General features: G+C 34.2%; 1 protein-coding gene across 1 annotated transcript in view; it reads left to right on the top strand.

The window, feature by feature from the left end:
- RNGTT (RNA guanylyltransferase and 5'-phosphatase) overlaps nt 1-15,231 on the top strand; it is a 314,555-nt gene that overhangs the window by 256,689 nt on the left and 42,635 nt on the right. The window contains exon 14 of the mRNA XM_045499002.1: nt 4,998-5,064. Within this exon, the coding sequence (XP_045354958.1) occupies nt 4,998-5,064 (67 nt within the window). The remainder of the gene's footprint in view (nt 1-4,997; nt 5,065-15,231) is intronic.

The following is a 15,231-nucleotide window of genomic DNA, read 5'->3' as shown; positions in this document are numbered from 1 at the left end:
GTGATTGTGGATTTCTTTAATTTCATCATGTACACTGTTAATTGTTTTACATATTTTGTAGCTAGGTTATTAAATGCATATAAATTTCTTGACAAATTGAACTGTTATTATTCTGAGGTATCTTGCTTTACCTCAGTAATATTTTTTACCTTGACTTTTTTCTGGCAATAAAATAGTTACAAATATATTTATTCTCTGAATACTGGTAGGTCAACATTTCTTCTTATATCCTTTTGCAAAACGATGCAGCTTTCTGTTGTTTGCTTCAGTATTTATCCTTCCCCAGTCTTATTTATTTTTTCTTTTATTTATTTTACTTAATGTATATTTCACTTAGTCAAACATCATTTTTAGGTAACTTATTTCTGTTGACATACAGATTCTTTTTTTTTTTTTAATGTTTATTTATTTTGGGAGAGAGAGAGCATGCATGTGCAAGTGGAGGACGGGCAGAGAGAGGGAGAGAGAGAGAGAATCCGAAGCAGGCTTCACACTGTCAGCACAGAGCCTGATACAGGGCTCAATTCCATAACCCTTCTCATCTTTCTTTCCAGGACAGGTATTTGTTAATATTTGTATTTGGGAAGTTGAAGCAAAATGAACATGAGCCAAAATTAAGAGTCAGCCCACTCCACTGACTGAGCCACCCCAGCGACCCAGATTCTTTATATAAACGTGGTACTGGTGGTGTGGTGGTGGTTGGCTTTTTTGTTTTGTTTTGTTTTGTTTTATTTTGTTTTTGTTTTTGTTTTTGTTTTTTTAAACAAAAGTCTAGAGCATTTGTTAAGCCTGTACTAAGGTTTAGAAAATAAACCAGAATAGAAAAGTGTAGGCTATGAAAAGTCTCTAAAGATAATAATAAACTTACTCATTGGCTCATCCAAGTTTTTTTTGGGTCTAACGGCATATGCTACTTTTATTTACATCCTACGAGGAGTCTTAGAGAATAATTGAGGTCTTCTCAGTAATATGCATTTTCTCAAATGCAAAAGGCCACTATTGATACCATATTAAGTGCATTTGCATTCTCTATTTTCCTACTAGTAGATACATTGGATGCTGTTTCTGTAAGATGTAGGATATATAAATCAGTGTTAAAGATACTGTAAATTTTTTCAGGATATTTTGTTGCAGATGAAAAATATATCGGGGTATTGTAATTAAGGCTTGTAGACAGAACTGCTAATTTTGAGTTACTTAGCTTACATATTTTAAAATGATTCCTTTTTTAACTTTTAATTTGAAGCAATTATAGACTCAGTTTCCTTTTAAAGCAGGTTTTTTTGTTTGTTTTGTTTTGTTTTTTTTTTACATCTGATATAGATATAGCATTAGGTTATGGTGAATTAGGTTCTTTTAAATAATGTTCATTCTGTTACCTGACAAGTTTTATTTTTCCTTTATGTGAGAAACTTTTCTGGAAATAACTTCTCATCTTTCTTTCCAGGACAAGTATTTGTTAATATTTGTATTTGGGAAGTTGAAGCAAAATGAACATTAGTCTTGCCTAGGTTTACTTTTTCAAAAACTCTAATGGGTACATCTCATTCCTCCAGCCCCCCACTTCCCCTGTCTTATTGCTACTTTCCAAAAACATCCCCTTTGATAGCCACACTATAGAAATATTTAGTTACAAGCAAATATTTTAGGAGTTGTTAGCATTTGTTATTTAATTTTTTTTAACGTTTTTTATTTATTTTTGAGACAGAGAGAGACAGAGCATGAATGGGGGAGGGGCAGAGAGAGAGGGAGACACAGAATCGGAAGCAGGCTCCAGGCTCTGAGCCACCAGCCCAGAGCCCGACGCGGGGCTCGAACTCACGGACCGCGAGATCGTGACCTGAGCTGAAGTCGGACGCTTAACCGACTGCGCCACCCAGGCGCCCCGGAGTTGTTAGCATTTGTATAAGGGTTATGTTGATGTTCATATAACTTAAGGGCAAAGCAATTTTCTGGTACTGAATGAGTCAGAGTTTCTATTTTAACATATAAATGTGAATGCACATGTGAGTGCTGAATTAATGCCTTACTCTGGGGATTTAAAATGTGTGATTGCTGTATTATACACAAGTACTCTATCACCAAAAAACGGTGCCTATTATTTGACAATAATTATGTATACAATTGGGCAAAATAATTTTCTGAGAGGTAAAATGGTTAAAGAAATACCCCATCTTAAAATGTCTCAAAGTGTTCATTGTTTTGCACATAGCAGGCCTTCAGATTATGGTACATATTAAAACCCACTCATCTGGTGGTGGTAATATAATCTGTGGTATATAATAGGTACATGAATGAAAAAAGAACAGTATTTAAAAAGTGAAACATATATATATGCTACATAATTGATACATTAGAGAAATCTCCTGTTTAAGGAAAGGTAGCTAGCTGTTAGATAGGCAATTTGGAGGAAGGGAGACACCCTAAATGGTATATTGGCAAGCTTCCTGAAATGCATATACATAGTAATTAGATGCATATTGATTTTTAAATGTCAGCCAGCTTTTACTCTCTTCTTTCTCTAGCATCTATTTGTATGAACAGTGACTATTCTTACTTCTGAAGGGGGTTTATTAAGGTTTTTGTGAACATTTGTTATATAGGAAATAAATTACCACTGCTATATATAACTAACATTAAATTTGTGATACTGGCAATGATTTGTGAGGAATTTAATTCCTTATATGTTAATTGACGGCAGAGACATTTCTGATGCTTTCTACTTGTATTCAGTGAACAAATCCCTTTAGTCGTGTTTATGACCTTCAACAACCTGCTAAAATGAATTACTACAAGTATCACTTATATTCTAAACTTAAGTAGCTTTTTGCTAACTTGGTTTAATCAGGATTGTGTTCATCATCTAGTGACATTCTTTTAATAACCTTTAATGCTTTCTGGGCCTTTAAAGAATGTCAAGGAGCAGAGGATATTCCTGGGAGATTAAATATCTACCTTATTTCATGAAGTCTAAGGTACTTTGAGAGTAACCTTTTTTAGCCTTCCTAGACTGAGTCATTGGAAGGTAACTGCAAAACCATCTCACAGCTGTCACCTGGTGACAATGATTATAAGACACCACAGAATATCAGAGGCATCCAATGTTCAGAGAAGTTAAAATATGAAGAAATGCATATCTTGGAATTAAGTAGGAGTTTTGAAGTCACTAATGATAAATTTAAAAGGATGGTTATGATAGGGGCGCCTGGGTGGCTCAGCTGGCTGAGTTTCCAACTCTTGATTTCAGCTCAGGTCATGATCCCAGGATTGTGGGATTGAGCCCCATGTCGGGCTCTGCACTGAGCATGGAGCCTGCTTAAGACTCTCTCTCTCTCTCTCTCTCTCTCTCTCTCTCTCTCCCCCCTCCCTCTCCCCTCCCCCTCCCCCTCTCTCTGTCTCCCTTTGCCCCTCTCCTTGGTTCACTCTCTTTAAAATTAAAAAAGAAAAAAAAAAAGAGTGGTTATGATAATCTTGTGTTCTGGTTTTTTATGATTAGACCAATATAGTACACTGAGAATTTTCCATTTGATAATTTGGAGTTTGCAATCTTTTGTTCACTTTAGAATACTACTCAGTGTTTCATTCTCAGATTCATGCAGTAGAATATACAGTTATCCTTGAGATAATTGTTTTGCCTGCTGCCATAAAAGGCTATTAACTTTAATTACCTAGACTCTGAGGAGATGTATTTTGGCCTAGTTGCTTTGAGCAAGGAGTACAGGCGAGTTTTTTTTTTTTTCATATTCTTTATGTATAGTAACGTTAAAACTGGAATTGTGTCCATTTACTCACAGTGTCCATTGAGAAAAGATATGATAAAAGAAAAAGGAGATACTCACAAGAATGTTTAATTATACTCTTCTCATACCCTGTGCCACTGCACACTCCCCAAACACAGTTCTAATGATTGTGGTTCTTCATTCACAATGTTTAATACAGTCAGGAATGATGGGTCTCTTTGAAGTAGAAATAGGAAGGAAAGGATGATGCAGGGAAGGTAACCTTTAGTTATTTATTTTTTTACTCTCTATATGGTTTGCTTTTTATTTTCATATGCATTTATTTTTTTATAAGAACTTTTTTATAAGAATAATTACATCTTATAAAAATATGACTCCATACTGCTTATAAAATAAAGAAATGACATTTGACATTCTTGGTCTATTCCAAACATCATTTGACTTTTCATCTTCAACTAAATTATCCCTCATTGTAGCCATACTTGTCCACTTTTTGTCTCACATCTTCTGCATTTTCAGGGCTTTGTTTAAATTCATCCCTTTGCCCTATCTACCCTTTAAGACTAAACTAAATCCCAACTACTTGAACTTTTCCAGCTCCCTCCATAGGAAGTACCTCTTACATCACTACTTTGCAGTGGCAAATACATCTATGTAGCACTTATCAGAGACCACCTTTTGGAAGGGTTATTTATTTATGTGTCTAGTTTTTCCTGTTAGATTTTGGGACTGAATTATTTAGGTTTGTATTATCTCCTGTAGTACATGGTATAGGTAGTGTTTCTTGAATTGAATCCTTATAGAATTTTAACTACATACTTTACTTATTTTCACTTTTTTCCAGAGACATCGTATAGTAATTTTCAAGAATTACTAAATGTCGTACTGTTCTACGTCTGAAGTTTCCATTCTCAGCCTTTACCACTATTTTCTGAAATACAAGAATTATTGTTGAATCGTTATATTGTATACCTGAACCTAATGTAACATTGTATGTTAATTTACTTGGATAAACAAACAAAAATAAAGTAACCTCCTGTGATAATCTGTTTCCAAATTAGTTAAAAAAAAAAAAGAATTATTCCTTCGCTAGTTACTATCCCATAGTGCAAAAGACCAGAATAATTGCAAAGATATTAAATTTTCATGTTACTTATCTGTTATACAAATTTTGTTGGTTATACAAGCTTCTTATATAGGGAAGAGTATTTTCAAAATAATGTGGGTTTTTTGTTTTTGTTTTTGTTTTTTTTGTAGGTTACTTCCTCAGAACGTTGGCCTGCTCTATGTTGGAGGTTATGAAAGACCCTTTGCCCAAATCAAGGTATGATTGTTCGTTTTCCAGTATACTTTTCTTAGGTGTAGTTCACTTGTCCAGAACCCACCAGGCACCTGCCAATAATTATCAACATACTAAAAATATGAATGTGAATTACTGTTTTTGCATATTTCTGCTGAAGAAGTAATTCAGTTTTTCAAAGAATTGATTATTTTAATATTCTTGCCCATGGTAGAGTTAAATTTGGCCAAAGCAGTATATAAAGTGTGTAGTTTGATAAATTTTGAACTTCTTAACACTTGTGAAACCATCGCTGTAGTCAACATAAGGAACATATCCATCACCCCTAAAAGTTTCCTTGTGCCTCTTTGAAATTCCTCACTCCTGCCCTTCTTTTTTCCCTTCCAGTCTCCAGGCAACCACTGATCTGATTTGTGTCATCATAGACTAATTTGCATTTTCTAGAATTTTATATAAATGGAATTAGACCGTATTTCTCCTGTCCCTCTCTCTTCCTTTTCCTCTCTCAGCCTCTTTGATGCAGCATAATTATTTTGAGATTCATCCATGTTGTTGCACTTACAAATAGCTCATTCTTTTTATTGTTACAGTAGTATTCCATTGTATGGTAATAGCACAGTTTCTTTATCCTTTCACCTGTGGATGGACATTTGGTTGTTTCTACTTTTTGGCTGCTCTGAGCATTTGTATACAAGTCTCTGTGTGGATATATACTTTTCATTTCTCTTGGGTAAATACCTAAGATGAAAATGGCTGGATTAAATGGCGGTTGTATATTTAATATTTAAGAAATAACCCAAGTGTTTTCCCACCAGTAGGGTGTGAGATTTCCCTGCAATGGCTGTTTTAGTCATTCTTATGGTTACAGGGTGGTATTTCACTACAGTTTTATTTTGCATTTCTGTCATGGCTACTAATGGTGAGCATCTTCTCATGTGCTTGTCATCTGTACATCTCTAGTGAAGTGCATGTTCAAATCTTGCCATTTTTTAAATTGGGTTGTTTTTCTCTTTTTTTACTGTTGAGTTATGAGCATTCTTATATCTTCTGGATATAAGTCCTTTATCAGATTTAAGATTTGCAGCTTTTCCCCCAGCTATGGCTTGTCTTTTCATTCTCTTAAACAGGCTTCTCAAAGAGCAGAGTTCTTAATGTTAATGTTTATAAGTTTTTCCCCATGGCTCATGCTTTTGGTACTGATCTAAGAAATGTTTGCCTAACCAAAGTTACAAAGATTTTTCTCCTTTGTATTCTGGAATCATTACGGTTTTAGATTTTACATTTAGATGTAATATCTATTTGCGTTAATTTTAATATAAGATTCAAAGTTCAAGGTATAGAGGAATGTCGAACCCCCCATCTTTTTGGCATGTGGATATCCAGTTATTCCAAAACCATTTTTTAAAAAACTATTCTTGCCACTACTGAATTGTCTTTGCATCTTTGTTGAAAATCAGTTGACTATGTGTGTGCGAATCTATTTCTGGACTCTATTCTGTTCCATTGATTTTCGTGTCTACCCCACCGCCAATACCACACTATCTTGATTATTGTGTCTCTATAATAAGTCATGGAGACAGGTAGGGTAAATCCTCCAACCTTGTTCTTTTCCAAAGTTGTTTGACTAATTAGGTTCCTTTAATTTCCATACAAATTTTAAAATGCCAAATTCTCTAAAAATGCCCACTAGAATTTTAACTTGTATCATGTTAAATCTATAGATCAATTTGAGGTGAAATGATATGTTAACAATACTGAATCTTTTAATTCGTGAAGACCACATATTTCTCCATTTATTTAAATCTTTAATATTCCTCAACAGTATTTTGTTTTATTAAATTGAACTTTTTCATTTTTCATAGATTTATCCACAAATATTTTATATTTGTGGTGTTATAAAAGTGTTTTTTTAACATTTTTATAAAGATTTTTTTGCATAATTTTTGTTTACAATTAATGCAGGAAAAAAGGGGTTTTTGTTTTTAGTTGAAATATTATTAACATACAATCGTATGTTCATTTCAGGTGTACAATATAATTATTCACCTGTGCTGTACATTACTCAATGCTTATCACAATAAGTGTACTCTTAGTCCCTTTTATCTATTTCACTCCTTCCATCCCCATTCCCCCACCTCGCCTCTGGCAACCACCAGTTTGTTCTCTGTATTTAAGAGTCTGGGTTTTTGTTTGTTTCTTTTTTTTTCTTTGTTTATTCATTTGTTTCTTAAATTCCACATAAGAATAAAATCATTTGGCATTTGTCTTTCTGTGACTTACTTCACTTAGCAAAATATCTTCTAGGTCTATCCATGTTGTTGCAGATGGCAGTGGCAAGATCTCATTCATTTTATGGCTGAGTAATATTCCAGTGTGTGTGTGTGTGTGTGTGTGTGTGTGTGTGTGTGTGTGTGTGGTGTATGTGTGTATACACCACATTTTCTTTATCCATTCGTTTGTTGATAGGCACTTGGTTGCTTTCATAATGCTGTGATAAATATAGGGATGTATATATCTTTTCGAATTAGTGTTTTTATTTTCTTTGGGTAAATACCCAGTAGTAAAATTACTGGATCATATGGTAATTCTGCTTTTAAATTTTTGACGAACTTCCACAGTTTTCCATAGTGACTGTATCAGTTTGCATTTTTGCCAACAGTGAAAGGTTGCCTTTTTGTTTTGTTGATGGTTTCCTTAGTGTGCAAAAGCTTGTTATTTTGCTGTAATCCCTCTCAAAATACCAACAGAATTTTTTATAGAACTAGAAAAAATATTACTAAAATTTGTATGGAATCACAAAAGACCCCAAATAGCCAAAGCAATCTAGAGAAATTTAACAAAGCTGGAAGTATCACAATCCCAGATTTTAAGATATACTACAAAGCTGTAGTAATCAAAACAGGATACTACTGGTACAAAAGTAGACACAGATCAGTGGAACAGAATAGAGAGCCTGGAAATAAACCCATGCTTATATGATCAATTTAATACAGAAGAGACAAGAATATACAATGGGAAAAGACAAGTCTCTTCAACAGATGTGTTGGGAAAACTGGACAACTACATGTGGAATAATGAAACTGAACCACTTTCTTCCACCCGACACACAAAAAAAACTCAAAATGGATTAAAGACCTAAATGTGAGGCCTGAAACCATAAAACTCCTGGAAGAAAATAGAGGCAGTAATTGCTTTGACATTGACCATAGAGATATTTTTTATTTCAATTTCTGATTGTTCATTGCTAGTATATAAAAAGATTTTTATGTGTTTACTTTAAATCCTGCAGTTTTACTATACTCAATCATTCTAGTCCTTTTTTGCATATTCATAGGATTTTCTACATAAATGATTATGCCATCTACTATAAAAGACAGTTTTCCTTCTTTCTTTCTGATCTGGATGCTTTTTACTGCTTTTTCTTGCCTTACTACATTGACTAAAGCCTACACACAGAGTTGAATAGAAATGGTGAGAACAGACCTCCATGCCTTATTTATGATCTTTGAGGGAAAGTGTTCAATCTTTCATCAAACATTGTTTTTATAGTAATATTACTTAAGGGTTGAATCCTAGATTCCATCTAGGCTTTCATGTAAGAAGTGGAATAATGTTATGAACTTTAAAGTAGTAATATAAAGGGACAGTTTGAGATCATCCTTTCTTGTTATTATAACTTTTTGTTAATATTTTCTTATAGGCCTATAAAATTTGTTTTATGTTTTTTGTTTAGTTTTCTGATTTTTCCTCACATTTGTGTCTTGGCTCCATGAGTTGTTTCTTGTTCCAGTTGAGGGGTATGAGTTCAAATTCCTTTCTACCTGTGTAAATAACATATATTTTTGTGCTTTGAAAAACAAGGATTTTTGAGAAAAGGCTGAGCCTGAATAGAGGACATAAAAAATATTTAATGTTGAGGTTTAGTAACATTATTGGACTTTCTTAATGAAAAATCTTATTTTGGTTACCATAGCATCAGCACCTCTTTAAATACCTCCACTCATTTAATTTAAATAAAAACACTCTCAAAAGTTCATCATCAGGATCTTAACTTGTGGACCCTCTTGAACTTTTATTCTTTCTTAAGTAATGACAAGCATTCAGGTACATTTGTTTTCTTCTATTTTTAATGTCCCTGGAACATGAGTTGGCAAGAGTTTCTTCATAAACCTCTCTCACTATCCTGTTCACCGAATTCAATAGTATTGCCAGGAATCCTAATAAGTTTCTGCAGGAACATTTTGAAAGCCTAATTTTTTTCTGTCCATTGGTTTGGAAAATCCTGTTTTTCCTTATTAGAACTGAAATAACTAAAAAGTGAGAGGCTTGTATTATATATTTAGGGAGGGGTAGAATTTGTGTGTGTGTTACATGTTTCAAAAACATAGTTTAATATATGTATGAGGTTAATTCCTCCGTCACTCACCTGATTTATTAACATAACATTTTCTTTATCCAGGCCTTTCCTAACAAGCTCAGTGACAGAGGTCAATCCTTTGTCAACCCTTTATGCCTAGATAATCAACTCAAAAGAAAAGGGCCCATTATTGTAGGGCACCTTTTCCCTTTGATGTTGCTGTCAGAAAGGTTTCTCTCATAAACCGTGAAAGGATTTCTTATCTTTATTAATTATTCAAGTTCCTTCATAATTCTTATGGTGTCTTTAAAAATGCTATATAGATCCTTACCTAATTAGAATATTTATAAGTTACCTGGAAAACAATAAAAAAATCATAGTTTAAATGACTGAGATTAGACTAGAAATTTAAGGTTCATTTCCTCCCTTACCTTGCACCTGATTCTTTGGACATGAAATACCAATATTTGTTAGATTCATTTCTCTCTCATTAAATAAAGTGTAATGATACAGTGTTGTGTGGCATAGATATCAGATAAACCTTTAATAAGTGGAAACTGGTTTTCTTTCCTGAAGAGCAGATTAGTTGATTTTTTTTGGTAAATAAGTTAGGAAACTGTTCACTTGAATATTTAGGAAAAAGAATTATTCACTAACATCACAGATCTAAGTTTTGAGTGGCTTGGTGTCAGAGGCTCTTTTTATTAGATACATTTTACAGTTGTATTTCTAAAAAGCAGCTCCATTTTATAAAGATGAAAGAGAGAAAAATAAAAACAGAAAAAGGATAATAGATATTTGGACCAATGTTAAATGAGTTCAGAAATTGCTGTAGCATGACAAGAGATACCTGCACTATTAATGTATAACATAAGTCATTACAACCATTCTCACACACATACACACCCTTCCATTATTACCCATCTTTTAGTTCTAGTTTCTTAGCCAAGTCCTAGATAAAGACACAAATATATACAAACATGTGACTTCATTATAGTCTTAGACTAATACATCTTCATACTAGTTTCAGGTTTTACTGTTTTTAGGGGAAGTTTTTCCAACTTAACCTTTATTTCTTAACAACTTCCATAAGTCATCGGGAACATTCTTTTCTCAAACAATCTCAGTCCTTGTGTAGATAAGTTTCACCCAGGGCAGTGACTCTCTTTTCAGATCATTAATCCCTTTCAGAATCCTATGAAAGCTGTGGACCCTCTCTCTAGAAAAATGTACATACACGCACTTCTATTTATAAGTTCAGAGAGTTCATGTACTCTATTGAAGGTTATGTAGGGACCTCAAATTAAGAACCCTAAAAAGTGAATAAAATCTGTTTTCCCAGATTTTTCAATTAACCAAAAAGGTATTGAAAGCATATACATTTAAATTTTTAGGGGAAGTTTGTCATCTTGATTTTAAACATGCATGATTGTCTTTTGTTTTATCCTAAAATATAATAAACTAAATAAAACACTGATCATTTGGTGAGGTGTCATTCAGAGTCAGGAACTGCCTCACATATTCACTGCTATTGTTTTGTGCTATAAATGAAGCAGATTTCACCCTCATCCAAGACTAACTTCTTTTAACTTTATTGAGATTAATGTTCTAAATGTACTAGGTTATACATGACTTAATTTTTCTTAAGAGATACAGTTCATTATACCTTTATATGCAGTCTTTGAAATTAAAAAGGGGAGTTTTGATTAAAGCAAAATTTTGCTTAATTTCTATTTGTATCCTTTCAGGCTGTCAGAAGTTTTTCAGAAATCCCTTATTTGGGGGATGGTATTTCCATATATCTTTATGTAATACCTTTGTCTTAATTGTGTGTATATAAATTGTTATTCGTAGCTTATTTTTATAGACATGTTCAAGTTTAAGTAATAGTTTACAATTTATCCTTATTATTCTGTTTTGTTTTCTAGAGAGTCTCACAGTCTAGTAAAAATCTTAATGCTATTCCTGTAGGTTTCTAGTCCTGGAGGCTCTACTTAGCAGCCAGAATCCATAAAACCAAGAAGAACTGAAGCCTGTCAACATCACTTTTAATCAACTCAGGGGTTGTTCTGGAAAGACTCAAGGCCACAGGGCTGTCCCTCCCTGCAGGGGTTGGTATTAGTTGCCTCTTCCAGCTCTGACAGCCTAAGAAGTGGGAGAGGCTGTGAGACTCAGTCAGACAGTTTCCACTTTGACACTGCAGAATGGCTCAAAAATGTCCTCTGTATTTTAACTATGAATTCCACACAGCAACCATATGTGAAAAGTAAGGAATATAACCATTATTCTGAGGCAGTTATTTTATAGTCAGTACAGCTAAGTTCTTGCCTTAGATCCTGCTTCCATCCTTCCCAAGGAACGGGGTGCCATTCGTCACAGTCTCCTACTCCAAGCTTTTGGAGCTTGAATTTTTAAAAATCTCTTTATAGCCAAGGAAATATAGTATTGGTGTTTGCATTCATATGCATATGTAACAGATGCAAATAAATGGTGATCTCTTCATTTTTGAAAGCATATTTGGAAATTCATACCATCCCTCAGACTTTTTTCTCTTAAAAAAAAGTAGAATATTTTTTTCTTTAAGGTATATTGAGTTTGGATTGTTGTTTGTTACTTAAAAATATTTTTGAGATTGCTAGTGACTTGGCAGTTTTAATTTCTTGGGTTGGTTAAATTTATAAAGGTCAAGTGGGGACTCTGAATTATTAAAAGACTGAAAAACACTAAGAAAACTAATTTGACTGATGATCTTTTAGAAAATATTTGAGTTTAGGAAATAATATATATATTAGATCAGCACTTTTTACTAAAAGAAAATATTTAGCATCCATATTTTAAATTTCTAAAATGTCTGAAGTATTACATCGGGTAAAGATGTAGTCCTTAAAACTGAGTATTCTAGTTTAGAAGCTTCCAAATTTTTGACTATGACCTGTAGGAAGGTAAGAAATGTATTTCTATTCAGATTCTGTTCTACACATACATATATTTATATACACATAATGTAGACTGGAATTTCAAAGTAAGTGTGATGCAATAGTTACTTCCCATTCTGTTCTGTTTATTTTTCTATTGTTTTTTTAAAAGTGTTTATTTATTTTAAGAGAGAGAGAGAGCGTCTGCGCATGTGCAGTTGCCTGTGTGAGGGTGGGGCACTCTGGCAGGGAAGGGGCAGAGAGAGAGAGAGAGAGAGAGAGAGAGAGAGAATCCCAAGCAGGCTCTGCACTCTGTGGGGCTCGATCCCACGAATCTTGAGATGACCTGAGCCGAAATCAAGAGTTGGATGCCCAACCAACTGAGCCACTCAGGAACCCCTGATTTGGTTTTTAAATGCTGGTCTTAACCCATTAAATTGACTTCTCTCTTGGAATATGGGTCATGACTCCGTTTGGCAAACTGGCAAACACTGCTGCAGGGTAGGACTTGTCCAGCTCATGCTGCCTTAAGATTCTGGCAGCAGACTGCCATCCTTCTGCAGTGCAGATGATCATGAGGAAGCTTACCTGCCCCTGAGTTAATGACAGCCCTCTGAGTGGCTTTGGAGGGAGAAGAAAATGATAAGATGTCATGGTTGTTGGGAGGAGGGAGGAGGAAAGTAGAGAAAAAGGTAAATGAGAAATGAATTAAGATGTTTCATACAGCCAAGTAAAGCTATTTTCTGTTTTAAAAAAATTCATTCTCAAGAACAGAAGGGAGCCTTCCACGCCTACTCTGTCTTCCAAGTAATTTCATGTATTTTGAGGATAGAGAAAGAAATAAAGGTAACATCTCCCCTAGGAGAAGAAATTGGAAAGAAATGGAGATAGGTGAGAAATTGAGAGAAAGCAATGGAATGAGATCTGGATTTGTGCAACATATTCATTGAATAATGGCTAAATTTTCTTAATACTGTAAGAAGAGGCACATTTTCAGTGTCTCATATGTAGTAATAAGGGAAGACATGGTTATCCCTTTGTTGAAAACAGATTCAAAGCGTGAGAGAAGCTTTAAAAAAACAAAAACAAAAAAACAAACCCTCATGGAAGCTAAAAGTCTTCCTACCTGTATGCAACAGCTCTTAAGTCTCTGACAACTTTTTCTCCTGCATACTTGCTCACAAAGTGCTTCAGGGTTGGGGCGCCTGGGTGGCTCAGTCGGTTAAGCGGCCGACTTCACTCAGGTCATGATCTCGCAGTCCGTGAGTTCGAGCCCCGCGTCGGGCTCCGGCTCAGAGCCTGCAGCCTGCTTCCGATTCTGTGTCTCCCTCTCTCTCTGCCCCTCCCCCGTTCATGCTCTGTCTCTCTCTGTCTCAAAAATAAATAAATGTTAAAAAAAAAAATTAAAAAAAAAAAAGTGCTTCAGGGTTACTGCAGGGCTGTCAGGTGAGCCCATGTTGTAACTTTCTGGATGTTAAAATCATGCATTGTCTACTAACAAGTCACACAGTAATTGCAGACTAGGCTTCTAACAGGTATTCATAGTAGTAGTTATCCTGCCATATTTACCGCAGTGGTTTTGGCAGCATTATTGCCAAAATTTAGTAACACGTAAGGCCTGTGAAAAGTCACACATTTCAGTTTTAGTGTTCTTATCTTCCTGTCCTTAGAATACTTGTCTACAAGACGATAAGCGCTGTCGACACTGGTCTTGTACAATTCTAGATCCTCAGCATTTGGTATAGTGCCTGAGACATAAAAGCACATAAAATAGATACTTGTTACCATTATTATCGAGGATGCTTAGAAAACCGAGTGTTATTGTTGTTTATAGAGGTCTGATATAAAATTTTATTAGTTTTGGGTGTCATGACACAATGATTCGATATTTATGTACATTGAGAAATGATCATCACCAAAGCCTAATTAACCCCCATCGCTGTACATAGTTGTACAAATTGTTTTTTCTTATTATGAGAACTTTTAAGATTTGTTCTCTTAGCAACGTTCAGATATGCAGTGCAGTATTACTAAGTATAGTCACCATTCTATGCATTAAATCCCAGTGACTTATTCATTTTATAACTGTAAGTTTGCACCTTTGACCCCCTTTACCTATTTCATCTACTCCCCTCCACCTCTGGCAACTACCAGTCTGTTCTCTGTATCTAAGAGCTTGGTTTGGTTTGGTTTGGTTTTTGTTCTTTGATGTTTTTTTTAACTATTAAGTATTTGCCATGAAATCATAAAGTATTTAGAACTCTGGCTCTAACATACATATTTATATTTAGTGCCTTAGAACTTTATTTTTCTAATATATAGTACATCTTGAGTTGGGATATCTTTGAGGCAATATAAATTAATTTTATTTTCTAATTTAAGATTGTGGTTGTAAATTATTAACATCAGTAGCTTTATTTGAAATGTAGATTTTATGAATACATTATTCTGAGAACATTTTAAATATAGTTCTCAAATTATTTTCCAATTAAGAAAGTTAGCATTTTTCTTAGCTGGAAATTCCAGTGACTTTCATTCTCTCTTGAGCCAGACACTTTATAGACAAATGTTAGAAATTATTTTAGCTTAGTTATATCAAGCTTAGTTCTTCTTAAATGTGGTTTGGAGAGAAAAAGAATAAGCAGTTCTTTTTTGTAATTTTGAAATGTTCTCAGAGAAGTGAATGATACTATATCATGCATGTTTAGGTATTTATAATGCAGTGGCTCTCCTATTTTGGTGAAAGGAAATAACATGGTACTTCTCATCCCCTTGTGTTTTTTCCTACCAATATTTTACTTCCAAAACAAAGTAGTTCTCTGACTGGAATTTCAAAGGCACTGATAACCATTTCAGTACAAAAGGTTACACCTAAAGTGACTATGGCTGAAGTCATATTTCAGACAAATAATTCCAGTT

This window comes from Leopardus geoffroyi, chromosome B2 (genome assembly GCF_018350155.1).
Source record: "Leopardus geoffroyi isolate Oge1 chromosome B2, O.geoffroyi_Oge1_pat1.0, whole genome shotgun sequence".
Taxonomy (NCBI): Eukaryota; Metazoa; Chordata; class Mammalia; order Carnivora; family Felidae; genus Leopardus; species Leopardus geoffroyi.
Note: the sequence above shows the minus strand (reverse complement) of the source record. Positions and strands in the feature narration are given on the sequence as shown.